This window comes from Homarus americanus, unplaced genomic scaffold (assembly GCF_018991925.1).
Source record: "Homarus americanus isolate GMGI-L3 unplaced genomic scaffold, GMGI_Hamer_2.0 scaffold25013, whole genome shotgun sequence".
NCBI classification, from domain to species: domain Eukaryota; kingdom Metazoa; phylum Arthropoda; class Malacostraca; order Decapoda; family Nephropidae; genus Homarus; species Homarus americanus.
In genome coordinates this window covers 4,549,275-4,565,459 of record NW_024722158.1, presented here as the reverse complement: position 1 = coordinate 4,565,459, position 16,185 = coordinate 4,549,275, and the positions used below count along the sequence as shown (strand labels likewise).

General features: G+C 38.8%; 1 protein-coding gene across 3 annotated transcripts; it reads right to left on the bottom strand.

The window, feature by feature from the left end:
• Positions 1–595: 595 nt before the first annotated feature.
• On the bottom strand, positions 596–14,476 carry LOC121862124. 3 transcript variants are annotated; one of them, XM_042360124.1, is made up of 5 exons: positions 13,440–14,476; positions 10,157–10,394; positions 9,634–9,792; positions 8,404–8,573; positions 596–8,214 (listed from the first exon to the last, which is right to left on the bottom strand). In XM_042360124.1, the coding sequence occupies exons 1-5, from the start codon at positions 13,710–13,712 to the stop codon at positions 3,853–3,855; spliced, it is 5,202 nt and encodes a 1,733-aa protein (XP_042216058.1). In that variant the 5' UTR covers positions 13,713–14,476; the 3' UTR covers positions 596–3,852. The 3 variants fall into 3 exon arrangements, with proteins under 3 accessions (XP_042216058.1, XP_042216059.1, XP_042216061.1); XM_042360125.1 differs by having other exon boundaries at positions 9,634–9,780; XM_042360127.1 differs by lacking the exons at positions 9,634–9,792; positions 10,157–10,394; positions 13,440–14,476 and adding an exon at positions 9,436–9,624.
• Positions 14,477–16,185: the final 1,709 nt, after the last annotated feature.

The following is a 16,185-nucleotide window of genomic DNA, read 5'->3' as shown; positions in this document are numbered from 1 at the left end:
TGTGAATTCTTCTGAAATAATTATCATGAGTACATAAAGTAAGCACATGGAGGGTGTGATGACATGAATCAGATTGTGAAATTTTTGTCTCATTATGGAGGAGGAACAGTAGATAAAGAAAATATTCTTAGTAATTTTTCTTGAAGCTGGTAGAGAACTTTTTCTAATATCTTCAGGGATGACGGCTGCTGTTACTTAAAGAATTCTTATGGTGGGAAAATATGATCCTGTACTTGATGTGACCTGAACAGTGCCATACTACAGTAAACTAATAAATGGTGAAATAATAAGAAAAAATACCCAAACTTGTTGACTGTGTTTGTTAAAAATGAGATCTTAGCCATATAACCCTTGGCTTTTCTCTGAGAAGTACAGTACTACCTCCAGAATGTTACCTAGTACAGTGCCTCCTGATATAAAATGTGTTTTAAAGCCCTGCAAGAGAGTGAGGTTAATGTTACAATAATGTGTTAGGTGTGTTGGATGTTTGAATAATGTGTAGAAATGTGCTATGAAGTTTGTGTGCATGAACTTCTGCTTTAAGAGTCCCCTTTTACCATATTGCGAGGCATACATTTGAAATGAAAGTGGATAGTTTGATATCATTCAGTTTTTATTTCAGAGGATTTATTGTACTGACCTTCACAAAACAGTACTTATTACCAGCCATCTCTCATGAAACAGGCTCACTTAACAGATGTTTACAAATACAGAAAATGACTGTTGGAGAATTAATGCATAAAGAAATACTTGTATGAAGGTACATACAGGTAATTCAGTGCATATTACTTGTCTTAGACATTGTGTATAAAAACATAAGTCCAAAATACATTTGCTAAAATTGTTTTGTCAAAGGGCAAAGTATATACAGTATTTATACAAAGTAGTAAAATACAGAAAGACCTTTTATGTAAATGGCCTGTTGATCCTGTACACTGCCAGAATGATCATGTAAATAGTTTAGTTATATCTCATGTGTGTAAGAATGGTGAAGGTAATTTGAAATGATAAGTTTCATCAATAATGATCTTGATATGATATTTTACTCCTGTGCTAGACAACAGCATGGTAGGTACAGTACAAAAATTAGACACTCATTAAAGGTGCTGAATGCCCCTCATCAAAATTCCTTATATAAAATAGGGTCCATAAGTTGTTGAATAAAGATGGAAAATGATGATAATCAAACTTGCCCTTGATTTATAGCCATTTCTTTTCAGTCTGCAATGCCTTTTTAGAATTACTGAGCAAATCAATACAGTATGGGATTTGATATAGACAGTAATTTAGGTGGGTCATGGTAATGCTCTTTATCCTATGGTGTGGGTTAGGATATCTAGGCTGAGTTTGACACTGCATTCTCTGTCCATATTTTGCCACAGCTACATATCCTGTTAGAAATTTCAGTGGGGGTCAGACATCACCTTGAAATACTTGTCTTGTTTTCTCCCAACAGTCGTAGAAGAAGCTGATATTCATTGTTACGCTTCTGTGTTTAATCTCTGTATGTAAACCAGTGATTATGTACACAAACGTATAAATAGAGATACCCAGTGTTTATATTACGGCATTCAACACATCTTTCCATTCTCTATGATGTGTAAGTTTTTGTAAAGTAATGTACATACTTTCCTGTGGCTGTAGGTCAAGTGGGCTACAGTATGAGCAATCTCTTACTTAACTTCACCCATCCATTAAGTTTGTGGACTATTAGGACTGTGGACCAATAGATCTGGACCATTAGGATTGTGGACCATTAGAACAGGACTGCAGCCTGTTTGACCAGCCACCTATCCAGTCTTGTAAAACTTCAATATTTACTGTCATAAGAAGCATTATCTTCTTAGAAATGATTTAACTGAAACTTAATGTCAACATCACATGATAAGTTGCTGGGGGAACATTCATGATGTACATGGGTAGTGTACAGCAAACTAATGTAAATAAAGATCTAAAAAGTATACAGTACTTCTAAATTTGTAACCTGAATAGTATTATATGTATTCTAAGATGTGCCATTGGTTATTATGGATATATGGTAACACCCGGCAGCCATTTTTGAGGACAGAAGGAGGCATTGTGGACAGCTGCACTTAATTGGTTTTATTTCCCCAAATGTAAAGTTTGGTAACTTAAGTGGGTGGACCGGGGTGTGCCAAGAGTGAACCCATAGAACAGGAGGCAAGTGCTGTATCCACTTGACTGCTGTACCCCAATATTACAGTAAAATGTGATCTAATTTGACTAATTTCTTATGAGTAAATGAATAGTAATTGTAATATATGTACATAGTGTTAATTGTGAAAATATTTATATTGTACCTGTATCTGTATGTATTTATTTTAGGCATTCAATATTTTTATCTCAAATTACAGTACTGTACACCATTTAGTACTGCACTACTTCATGTCACTGGTAGTGTCCACAGTCATCTTACGTATCAAATATGGATTTAATAAGGGAATAAAACATTAATGATTATATAATACATATTACTTAAATTTAAAAGCTCTGTACAGTTATATATTTGCTGAAGGATCCTGAAGTACATGTTGAACAAGTAACAGGATGACAGCTGATATGTTGAGGATTTCTTGGCTTAGTATTGTACTGTTACTGTAGTACTAAACTGTGCTGAGTAATATTTATAGTTACATATGTACAAACTTACATATATTTACAAATAAAATATGTACACACACACACACACTAAAACCTCTGTTGTTCAGTGATTGGTACTTCACAAAACACAGTAGCTTAGTTCATGTTGATTTCACTTTTGATACACAAGGAGGCTGTAGCCACCATCATTCCTTAAATGTAAAGTTAGGTTCCTTTTCATGGCAAACCAGAGACACTTAAGACAGATAGGAGACGAGCACAGGACCCACTTGGCCACCACACATACATATACTGTGACTGTTATCTATACTGTCTTATCCACAGTGACTCTTGCTTGAGCCATGTCACAAGTTGGCAGTGACAAGTGTTTAGTCTTCATTATACTGTAGTGTGAAATTCTCTTCTTCCAGGGAGGGAAATGGCAAAAGTCAGATGAGATTTTTAGTGATAATTTTCTGAGGACAAATGTTTCAAGCTGAGGATTAAATATACAAGAGTACATCTCACTAACTATCAACAGTTAGATGAGGTGACACAAGTGTATTTTGTACTGAGCGCTGAATAGTATTGTGAGTTAACTTGGTCTTCTTTACTATAATAACCTCAAGTCTTTACTATAATAACCTCAAGGTATTAATTACTATATTTGAGCATATTCAGGTTTTCTATTACTCTTCGCTAATAACCTTAATTCTAATGTTTTTATACCGTATATAGTACAGTAGTTGAGTTCAATACGATATAATACTTTGTACTTAAACTATATGTGCTTTCTCATTTCGATCTGATGCCCGGTGTATGATAAGCCATCAGTACACAGAGTGATAGAGTGTCCAGTACAGTACTGCACTCAACTGCTTTCACTTCCCCAACCGTAAAATTCAGTTCAGCTGGATGGACTAAGGGTGCCCAGTGTACAAACCACAGCAACCATTAGGGACAAAGAGGTGAATGAATGTTGTATCCACTCAATTGTTAATAAGGTATTAGCAAATTTAGACCATCATTCTCCTACTTTGGTATTGTACTTAAAATGTCAATGCTTGTCATCACCTCAGGTCAAACACAGATACTGTAATACTTGCTGTTTTATTGTTTGTGTCTCATGATAGTTGAACTTCTTTTGTGTTCCTTGTCCTGTACTATGTGACTCATGAATATAAGCACCATAGGCACCTCCTAACTTCATGCTGTCAACATGAAGCAGCTGCAGAAAAAGTTGCAGATTGTTTAACGGTTAAAACTGGCACGGGAGTGAAGGAAACTGGAGATGGTGCGAGCAGACTGAACACTTCCTCTGGGTCCCTGGTTGTTGGGGGATCTGCGAGGGTTAATAGATATTTCTCTTCCTTGGTTAAAAGTTACACTGTTTGAATTATTTTTGTATTGCATCGAATTGTTAATATTTTGAGAATTTATTTGCTCAGAAGAAGTTATTTTCTTCTCTATGACAGAAAGAAATTCTTTCCAGAGCCTCCTGGCACTTCGTTCTCGAAACACATGAAACAGGAATAAGAAGAAACCTTGGAGAGTGTTGAAAATGCAGAAAAGGTACGAGAATAGGAGGCGTCCTTTCCAAATGGCCAAGATACCAAAGATCCAGGTAAAACCAAGGAGGAAGAAAACACATATGGCCATTTTCAACTGGCTCATTACGAGTTCCTTGTCAGACATGGTTGAGGTAACACGAACACGACCACAGGTAGCACCGTAGATGATGAGGCAGAACATGATCAAGTTGACTGTCATTGTCAGCACCAGTGGTGGTAGGAAAGCATACATAAAACCTTCACTGGACATCCAGCATATTTTAGCATCAGAATTACTATGTCCACTGTCATACAATGTACTGTCATAAACAAGAACAACAATAATTGGTAGCACAGGTGCCCCCCAAGCACTTACAGATGCCTTCCACATGAATCTGGGAATATAAGTGCCTACCACCTTGACAAACTTCAAGTACTGGTGCACAGCCTCAACCAACATCCAGCCAAAGGAGGCCAGGATGAAGTAGTGAAGGGCTACAGCAACACTCCTGCACAAGATTACATTCCAGGTCTGATTAATTCCTGCCAAGAAGATCACTATACTACAGAAAACAGATAAGGACAGATTAACCAGAATTTTGTTGCTTAAGGACCGTCTCCACTTCTTGAACAACAAGAATGTAGTAAACACCAACAACAGGCTGACTATTGACAAACAACACCCAATTATTGTTATGATGTCAAGAGCTAAGGCATGGACACCTTCAAGTTCATCATCGTTGTAGTTTATAAGTTGAGCAAAACAAGTTAAGTGATTGCAGAAACAAACTTGGAGGTCACCTTCAGGTTCACCCTCCCAGCAACCCGTATTTGACCAACCACCTCTTCCTGAATTCTTTGTGAAATCCCAATACACACACTTGGAATCATTTCCTTGTTTGTTAGGTCTGAAGAATATTTTTATTGGTTCTTTGAGATCTTTGACAACCTGACCATTATATGTAGCTTGGATGATATGACTATTGACTGAGTGATTGGGAAAGGATATATGATCTTGAAATAGCTTTGAAGTTCTGTAAACAGCAAAAGTTAATTGTAACTTCTTTCTAGCAGTCTGCATTTTGGCGAGTTTGCCAGAGTTGGTAGCCACAATATGAGTGAGGTTTCTAGGAAAGATAATAGCAGCATCGCTGCCGTTGAAGTCAACTTTAGAGTCCTGTTTCACTGTTTCTTCCTTCTGTCCTTCTACCATGGACATGTAACCAATGATAGGAGAATTTATTTCTAAATCCAGGCATTCAACTGATATGTGTTTTCTGATTGCTTTTAAGTTCTCATCACCTTCACTAAGTTTGACCTTAAATGTGATGTTCTCAAATGCTTCAAAGAGAATACTTGAAGAATTTAATCTATTTTGAACTGACTCAAATACCTTATCATCAGCTTCCATGACATTATTAAGGGTGTCAACAATCTTTTCTAGGTCATTTTTGGTCACTATTTCTTTGTTTGTTAGGTTCTGAAACTTGGTAGCAATGAGGTGTATGTCAACTGGTTTAAGTAAACTTCCATTGGCAGTGAGGATGGAGAGTGTTGTTATGGCATCAGGTGATGAAGATGAGTTGTTCCTGTTCATCTCCCACAGCTGCTTGGTGATATTGGAAGGCTCCTCTGTGCAGTTTCCAGACGGCGTCTTCCATTGGTAGCCGACCAGGAAGTCTCCCACACACTCTCGGGTCACTGGTTCTCCTCCCTCAGTGACGCACAACTCCTCAGGCAGCACAACACCACTGGCTTCTTTCTTAGGCCAAGTGAGATTCCTGATGCTGATACCGTAGTCCACCGTGACCTCACTGACACAACCTACAGTGCTCTTTATGCTATAAATGGAGCAGTCAGAGAAATTTTCCTTTGTTGCAAATATTTTCTCAAACATTTCAAACATATTTCCCTCTGTCAACATTGCCTTGTTGTCTATAAATTCAAATTCCACGAGGAAATTATGACTTAATTCTTTCTTTGATACATCAACTGAGTAAAAGAAATTGTCTGCATTTATTAGCACATTTGAAAGTTTTAGTTTTTCTAACTCAACTTTAAGTTTCCTTATAAAGGAATGTACACAGGGCATGGAATTCACTCTTTGTGGGACTAAAGTATTAAATGTAGCATCATGGAGCCTGGGTATGTAGGCTGTTTCTTGGGACAGACTCACAGCAAATGTTAAGGTTTGTGGCTTTCTATTGATTAGAATATTGAAGTGAACCAACTGGAAAGGTTTCATCATCCAAGCTTGGCAGTAAAAGGAACCTTGACTAACTTGCTCAATTTTATATAAACAATCTAAACTATTGCCACTTTTAAGGTCCCTTAATCTACCATTCATAAAACACTTAAGGTCATCAGTGTCAGTATTCAGCCTTCCTTCATGGCTAATATCTACACACACAGTTTTTGATGCAGTATATTCACTGCTGTGGACCTGAATGGGAACTGGTAACACTACTGGAGGAACTTTCTGGCATAATATGTTTGTTTTGGTGGTGCCTCCTTCTTCCCTGGACCAGCCATCAACAGTGAGTGATGTGAACTGAAGTGAATAATCAGTGTCTGCCTTCCAGTTGATCATATCTACTCCTGAATTTTCTTCACCTAAGTTAGTCTGATGTAGTGGCTCTATACTCATCCATACATCATCCACACCTTGGTCATATAAATACTGTCTGTACACCCAGTCTAAGAAGCCTACACCTGGTGTAGGTAACTGTGCATTGTTCCTCTCACAAAACTCTTTAGCTTTCCCCCAACTGGAGTTTTCTACATTTAGGAACATTTTGTAACATATATCTTGGTGAATTTTAAGTCCAGTTGAATGCCAACCTGGATCGCAGGATGCGTTAACAATTAATTCTGGAACACTTTGTTTCCAGTTTGGATCTGGAATTTTCTTCAAACCGTGCATGCTCAACAGACCAATAAATGGGAGGGTATTCTCACAAGGTCGAGTTAACAGCTTATCTGTCTCTATATCAAGTGCCAGACAGTCTTTGTCAGGGTTGGGATGGTGTTGTGCCCATGATATGTTGAAGAGTTTTGACCCCTTATAGAGATAGTATGGGTAGTCTGAAGCTCCTGCACCGAGGAAGGTGAGAGGGCCCCAGGGCACAAGTCTTTTGACTGGCAGCCATACTTGATTGTATCCCATATTCTCTCCTAAAAACTGCTTCACTGTGTCATAAACAGAATAACCATCCATTTCTTTCTTATGAAAATCAATGGAATCAAGAATACTTCTCTCATAACCGTTTTTATAAATATCATTGAAGCCGATCTCCCAACTGTCTGGATTGGTGAACGAGAGACAAATGTGGTCTGCGATGCTAATGTAGTTGTGGGGACAATAGTCAAACCTCTTACACCTGCTGGGATCAAAATCTATTGTAGCTCCATGAGTATAATTCCACCGACAATGACCTGGTTGTAACCTGTTGCCATAAATTTCACACCTGTAATTAAGAGGGTTCGCCTTCCCTACTCTTGTAAGTGGCCACTTGATGTGATTACCATTGTTGTACTTTACTGTGTGATTCAAGCAGTATGTTGAGAGAGCAGCTGAGGATGAATTTAGGTAGCCATGAGCTTCATAAAGCTTTTCATATTCTTGATTATAAATTTGGAAAAGCTCTAGGACCCTACTGGAAGAGTCAATAATGCCAGGAATATGCACCTGGAAGCGGTATTTAGCGAGAACATTGGCTGTTCCTAATTCCTTTTTGAACACAGAAATGGGGTCTATTGTATATTTATAATTGTTAAAGGGTGCAGCGAAGGTGTGACGTATGTCACTGATGCTATTTTGGAGAGTGACCCCAGGAGCCTCATAGCGATGAGCAGTGAGGATGAGCACTAACCAGTTGTCCAATGTTACCAGAACCTTGTTACTCACTAGGCGGTCGACTGACCTGGTGACCCATGCTTCACACCAGAAGGTGCCCTGCTTCAGGAGAATATGAGTGTGTTCCTCCGTCCAGGATGACTTGGTAGAGTCATGAATGATTGCTGGAACTTGTACCTTGGTGTGAGAGTTGATATAGACTCCATCCTGAAAATATTAAGTAGATGTGAGCAATTTACTACAGCACAATATTTTTCTTAGAGTTGGAACTGATATACCATCTTGAGATAAAATAAAGTGAACAATTTAAGTGCAAGTATTATTTTACTAATGTTTAGTTACAAACAATCAGACAGACAAAGAATAAGACAATATTAAAGATGTGCAGTCCAGTACCTTACTCCAGAATATGGGTGGCTGGTGAGTGAGAGGAAGGCCTGTGGTGGTGTGATGGGCAGTACAGGTGAGGGAGAGTTGGGAAAACTCTTCCTCTCTCACTCTCACCCAGTCATCCTTCACCTCCATGTTGACTGTGACACGTAGCTCAATGCTGTCCAATTCCACTTCTGAAAGATTATACTGTTTACGGTAACCCCCTGAACAAGGTTGTCCGCTGTTAGTCAAATAAAATATTAAAAGTGGCATCCCATTGTGAAGGGAATAAAGAGAAGGAAGGAGGAACTTTAAATAAAAGAAAGATGTTTAGAGGATTTTTCTATTCAAGATTATTCATAATAAATAATAGAATAACTGAAGTGTCCACAGAACAACCTGAGGTGAGACTTGATATGTAACCCGTCAAGGTCCAGATTTCCATGAATTTCATTAAATTCTCAAGTGCCTGCGGAGTCCACTTTAAAAGTGAAAAATTTGTCTCATTTACTTTTTAGATTACGTTAGTATCCCCTGTAATTATGAATGATGCAAGCAAAAGGGTTATGTCCTTTATTAAATTTGTTTTTGAATAATCACCAGCAACTGTCTTAATAATGATTCAAAGAACAGTGGTGCCCAACCGGGCACAGGTAAAATGACCCACAACGGGGCCTAGGGGGCGAAAAAATAAGAATAGAAAGAAAATAAAAATAGAATAGGAAAAGGTTATATTAATATACACCACGAAGGTGCCGGAAAGAGATAGGGTGTACAGTATGTGGTAAAGATACACAAATCTTTTGAAAGCTGTGTTGGTGTTGGTGGTACAGAAGAAACACTTAATTTTCACCACTGGTTGTGCGTTCATAACCTTGGATTTGTTGTGAAAAAGGTGTTATCCATAGTGACTCTACCGGACATTGAATGTATTCTCTTGGTACTCAGCTTTCTTCCTGTATTAACATTGGACAACGAAGGTCATAACAAAGTAACAAGGAACAGACAAGCTGCCGAAACAACCGATAAATGGTAAATGTGATAAAATTTACAGACCTTATGAGCTGAGCAAGTAGCTGAGCTATCACCTTGCAGCTGAGATGACCTGTTGGCCAAACATCAAGTGTCTCTCAGAAGACCCTGACAAAGAAGGCAGCTGAAGTGGAGAAAAGTGTCCATTGGTAGAAGAAAGGATGATTGAGACATGAAATTATATATTAGAGTTCAGAATACAGTACCATGCAGGACACCCACCCAATGGAGTAGGATACATGAGGCAGTAGAATCGGAGAAGGTCATCACAGGAATGAAGACGGAAGCTCTGGCTGTGGAGATGAAAGGCAGCACAACTTCTGTTCCAGACATGGGGCTCCTCAGACCAGGCCACAAACTCCCCCACGGCTGCAGGACATGCTGTTAAGGTGTCAGTGTTCTTACTGGTCTCCACGTGTTGTAGGCTTGTTTTAAGGTGTTAAGTGTATGTGTTACTGTGTCCAGTCTTGAATTTTGGCTGAGAAATTGGTTCTTCCAAGAACTTGATAATAGATGTGATCTGATTATCTTAACCAGGAAATAAAAGGTGTTTGGTGATACTGATTGTATACTTACACATCCTTTGTACACTGTATACCTGCCCTGTCTATGTGTATTGCATACACGTACTGTCTCTGTATATTGTATATTTGCACTGTCTATATACATGCTAAATTAATGTAAATTTGTGTTACAATTTTACTGAACCTTTCTCCCTCTCTCTCTCTCAGACACACACACTTACCCGGGGACCGAGACATCCACTGATAGTGTCCTTCATGATGAGTGAGGGCCGTCCATGTCAGGTCATGAAGGGTGAGGTTCCTGACGGGGGAGGTCAAGACGTCCACAGCTTTGGTGAGTTTACTCTCAAGCCAGGTCAAATTTTTGGGAGGCCAAATGTTCCTTATCTGCCAAAGCTTGTCTCTTCCTACTAGAAACCCTCCTTTGCTTCGACAGAACGCGTGGGCAGACTGCCAACCCTGTCGAAGGAAAAGGATGTCACTACCGTCAAAATCACGTCCAATACATCACTAATGAACCTGCTAAAACTGATTAAAGTGCATTAACATGAAGACTAACTTGGTAAAATTCACTAAAGGCAGTTCAAGAACGAACCTTTTGGGAGTTATAGAATTGTAAACACCCTGAAGTAACCTGCCAGAGAGAGTTGTGACGACACAGAGTGAGAGGTCATTTGAGGGCAGACTATACTAACACCGGCACAGGCTATGGTATGTTTTAGAGCCTGTACAGTACTTGCCAGCCCAACAGGTCGTAACAGACATGACTGACTGGCTAATCAGTGGCGAAAAGGATACGATACTTTACTATGTAGAAAACTTTTTCATCATACGAGTTTATTTACAAAACAAATCTATAGCAGTTTATTCAGAAATATCATTCGTAGTACAGGTGTTAGGGAAGCAGTAATTCAAACAATGTGAGCCAGTACCGTACAGTTGATGCCTTGACCTAGTTGTGTCGGGAATCTGATAAGGTGACAACAGACAGGATGGAAAAGACTGACCTTATTAACAATGAGGTCAAAGTATCTTATATCATATATTGTGTTATTTGTATTTGTGGCGTGTATTTAGAGGCATTTCAGCTCTCCTTAATTCCTTAAGCGCATACCTGTTTTGTGAAAGAAATATGAGATAATTAATTGTCGCTATGTTTCGTCATGTCACTGCTTTTCATCTACCCATGGCGTTTTACCTCATTGGATAAAACTTAATTCGAATTTCCTCTTCCCGTCTCTCTATTCCCGTGAACAATTTATAATTAATTATCTTTGTCCCAAGTTTTTTTTTTGGCTTTTAATATTTCTGTCCATTTCAGCACCATCTCTGTCCTAATAGCAGTAAACTAGTGTTGGTAGTAGTGGTATTAGTCGTACCGTTAATAGTAGTAGTCGTGCCATTAATAGTAGTAATGTTTGTAGTGTTAAAACAATAGTGGTCATGAAAGCAGTAGTGGTGGTAGATATGGAGAGATACTTTAAAAAAAAATCCTCCTTATTCCATAATATTTATTTTACTTTTACTTTATACTTTTATCCTCTTCACTTGGGGCGATCTGTCGCGCCATAACACTCAGATTTAAAATAATCTTAACTTAATGCTAAAATCAGAGGCTATTATTTTACGACTGTCTCTATTATTTGGAGTGTTTAACAGATTATTCATAAGAAAAATATATAAATAACAATTATACACAAATTATGCATAGGGGTGAAATTAGAACAAAGAAAACGATTTGTTACCAGTGATATTGACTAATAATTTCAGTGGAAAGGTTATAACTGCGAAATAATGTCCTGAAGTAGGTAAATATATTTAATTTAATTTAATTCAATTTAATTTAAAGAATAGGCTGAGTGTGTACAGTACAATAATCTTCAGAAAAAAAAACCCACTTTGGTCTTGCAAAGTTGCAACCTTTGTTTGTTTGCATTCATCGGCTGATTCGAGTGACCGAAGGAGGAACATTACTGGGTGATCGTGAGTCAAATTTCTTCTTTATAAGCTGTTCCTGTTGCTTCCCAATTCATATACAACATTTCTGTGCTTATTTAAAATCAAACCACGTCCAAATAACTAGATCTTGCAAACTTTTGTAAAAACAACCTGCTATTTCAATTCTATGAAGCACACCACTAATGCTTGCTTTCTTCCTCTATTCTTCGGGAGAACTTTGACATATAGCATGATTATTATTTTAGGGGTTAAATCATTATAAAACGATATCAACTGGTAGGCCAGTGCCCCCGAGGGAAGCAGCAGCCAGCAGGTATAAACGCGAGGGCTAACTTTTGATAATCAGTATTAACTCAGAATATTGAAGGTTGACGACACATAAACCATGAAATTATAATCAGTATGTAGGTAGAGTGTTTGTATAAATCTTATACTATTTATTGTAGTTATTATTTTTGTTTTAGCTCAAATCAATCAATCAGGTCTCGGGGGAGAGAGTTTTATTGAATCGTGAAATACTTTAACAGTCTAAAGTCACAAAGTTAGGATAGTATTGTCAGTCAGAGCACAATAGCTTATAGTAATCTGTAAGACTTGAAGTTTTACGTGTTGAAGGAAGAGGGCGGTGGAAGGCGTGGAAGTTGGAACAGTTAAAATCTCGACATTCAAACCAAAAGTTCTGGGATAAATGGTTCTTATACTGTCCGTCTGTCAATGACGAATTTAGTTTTAACAAGATAACTTTAATGACTGGATTTATTGAAGTTTTGGTTTGAGAATATTTTAAGAGGTATTCTTGGTTGGTGGTCGCTGTTATTGTTATTTCGGTCGAAACGTCAATTCCAATGATTCTTGGTTTCTAGGTCATATCCCAAGAGCTTTATATGTTTAACTCTGAATGTTATACACCTTGGCGTATACAACATCACACGCTCGGGATTTGGAATTCCCCAAGTTACCGTGTGTCATGTTGCGCAACTGCCCGCTCACTGTACGGTCCCATAAGCTCGTAATTCTGAAAGTTGTTCGTGATGCAGAATGAACGTAACCTGGAGAGTTTCTGTAATCCTAACTCCACCGAGGCTAAAAGTTTTTGTTTGAACTTTATTTTTGTTTTCTTTGATGAGCTGAATGTAGTTATTGTAAAATTAAGGTGAAATCAACATTAAAATGACGAGAAGAAATATTTTGAACAAGTGAACATAAATCTCTCTGGCTGACAACAAAACCCAGTCGTGTGCAGTTACTACAATCTAATTTACATAGAAGTCAAATACATATTGAAAGACGGGAACTTACATTAAACTGTAGTGTGTTGTGATCCCCGACACCTTCAGTTGTTTGTGCTAATCAGGTGCAACTGAAGGAGGATGTCAGTGTCATCAATTTTTTTTATAGATCTCTGTCTTTTAACGTTGTGTTTGATTTCCATGGTGACATTCACGTTCATATGATTCATTCCGACTAAGCAACATGCATAAGGTGGCAGTGTAGGCCAGATGTAATACTCACAGTGAGAGAAGTGACACAGTAGCGCATACTCACCATGGGTTGAAGGCTGGGCAAGAAACACTCGTCTTCTATGCCAGTGGCGCAGCGAGGAATAGCGTGGAGCTCAGGTGCGTCTAAATTTGGGAAAAGGTCTTCGAATGACCGTGCACTGGTTGAGGTCACAGTTGGGGTCGTAGATGAAGTGGTCGGTGAGGCCGCCACCCACTGCAACACCAGTAGGCACACCGCCACCCAAGGGAGGCAGGGATGTGATAGCTTTGTGGTGGGTCTTCCTTGGTGGAGTGCGAGGCCCCCGGCTGCTGCCATGATGGCTGGCGGACCCACTCCAGGATGAACGCCTCTCAGATTATCTTCTTCAGGGTAAACACTGACGCTTCTTTTAATGGGAATAGATGCGAGTATTCCTTCATTAATAATACAACAACTTGGGCAGTCACAGATGCATACTAAGAAGTTTCATAATAAATATAAAGTACAAATAGGTTCAGGTAGAAATTATAGTTCCAGTATGACACTTAGACTTGATATTTCTTAATAATTTTTTTGAACCATTTATCTCTGAACCAACACACTTGACCTTACTCTAGAGGGCAGAGGTATCTCTCAGCTGAATAAAATCATTGGCGTTAGCTGAAATAAAATACCCAAGTTGGGCCGCTGCCTTCTAAAGGGCTAATAAGAGTGTGACGTTACTCCACACCGTGTTCACTATGGTCATCACCACCACACTATCACCCTCATTATCTCTCAACTTCCTGAGTTGACCACACTGGAAGGTACACCGACTGACACTATACCTTGTACCATCACTCAACCATTAACACACCCTGTACCATCAGATGGATATATGTATTTACAGTATCCTGGTATATGTATGGCGTGGAGACAACACAGTTGGGTACTGTAGGTAGTGGCAGGAAGTCTCACGTTATTACAGTGAATGGCAGGTTGGACTTCGATGTACTTTACCTTACCTACGTCCAGCAATTGAATCTCAGCAAGCCAGACTAACACTGATGTAGTTTATATCGATGTTATAATTAAAGAACTGATATATATATATATATATATATATATATATATATATATATATATATATAAATCCCTTACAGAACTTGGTGCTCTCAAATGTGAAAAAAAACAGCATTATGTTGGTCTCAGTAAATTGGGTTCACGATCACAAGACGTACAGTATGTCTCCAAATCTCACTGATGGTAGAGCTGATCGTAGTTGCACCTAAGAAGATCTATAAGTTTCTTTGGTCACTTTTTCTTGTCGCTACAGGTACTTCTATACACAGGATACCTCATACAATTTACTTCCCGTTGATGAGAGTAATAAATTTATTTATCACTGGAGATTCCTCTCTTTGGTAACTTGATGCAACGCGCTGTGTATTGTGGGTCAGGACTGGACGCTATCCCCAGTCTCGTGCTCACTGTTTGCTCCACAATATTTCACTTGCCTCCTCAGCCAATATTTCTTTTGTGAAGTGAAGCCGCACATTGTATCAATATGGAGGTGATGTGTCCCATGCTGGTGTGATCTAGGCAGGAGGCAAGTCACACATGTTATTAGGATATACTTTTAAACATCACTTTTTTCACGTGCCAGCGCGTTGCTTTTAACACCGATAAGTTAGTGCCCGCTGATTAGGCTTTCAGAGGTTCCTGCGTTGGAGTTTTCTTTTCTGTGGTGTGGGAAAAGGTATCTCAACTGGCTTATTAAACCCAGAACCAATACACAGCACGGTTTTAACTTGTCACTTACTGGAAAGTGCCCCGCCTGGGCAGCCAAGTGTGAAGAGAGTTACTGAATCACCGCAACCCTTGAGGATCTGACTAGGTAGTCTCTGTAGTATAGCAAGTGTATGACGGTCCTAATGTGTCTTGCACGTAAGGTTGACTGGTGTATGCTGCCATAACTGGGTGTTAGCCTGTAGAGGAGTGACAGGTTTGTGTGAGACAAGGCCGCGGCAGACAGGGACAGGATATCCTCTCCTCACCAAGAGGCCGCCTATTGACGACGGCCCTCGTCTCATCGCGTCACTAATTCTGCTGCCCTGCACCCGTCCCAAAGTGGATGATATCATGTTAGCCACAACTTATTGCATTCGAGGATGGAGTTAAATTCATGTTAAATTATCTCTATAACCAAGGTGACAGAAAGGCTGTAAAGGGTTTTAAAATTTCACATTTTGAGATTATTGCAGTGTAAAGACGGTTAGTTGACTCATAGAGCTTGTAGTAACTGGACGACTCTGCGTCACAACTCAAGGCAGCTTCATTACATTCCACGAAATAGTGACACACATATATTTTAATTTTTCTTTGTAAATGGGGAAATGTACTTTAATATTTGTGAAAAATTAGTAAAATATTGTGATAAGTAATTTGAATATTTGTGGAAAGTTACTTATATGTTTCTGGAAAGTTATTCTATACTCGAATGCAATCACTGCATAGATGTCACTCGCATCACTGATCAAAATCCACCAATCTCTAGACTAAACTCGATAGGATATTTATTTATTTTTTCTCAGCGGGAAGAGTTGCTGATGTTAGAGTATAGTTAAGTGTACCTGTGGATATTATTAGAGTTCTTAAGGTGTCAACAGGATTTACCAAACTTGGAAAACCCGAGAGATCTACCAAGGTGTGTGAGGCGGATCTAAGTAAGCTCAGTAGAGAAATAGATTTGTATTCAGTAAAATATTCGTATCAGCTCACGTTGATTCATCATGAGCATAGACAGTACAGGTATATACACACATTATAC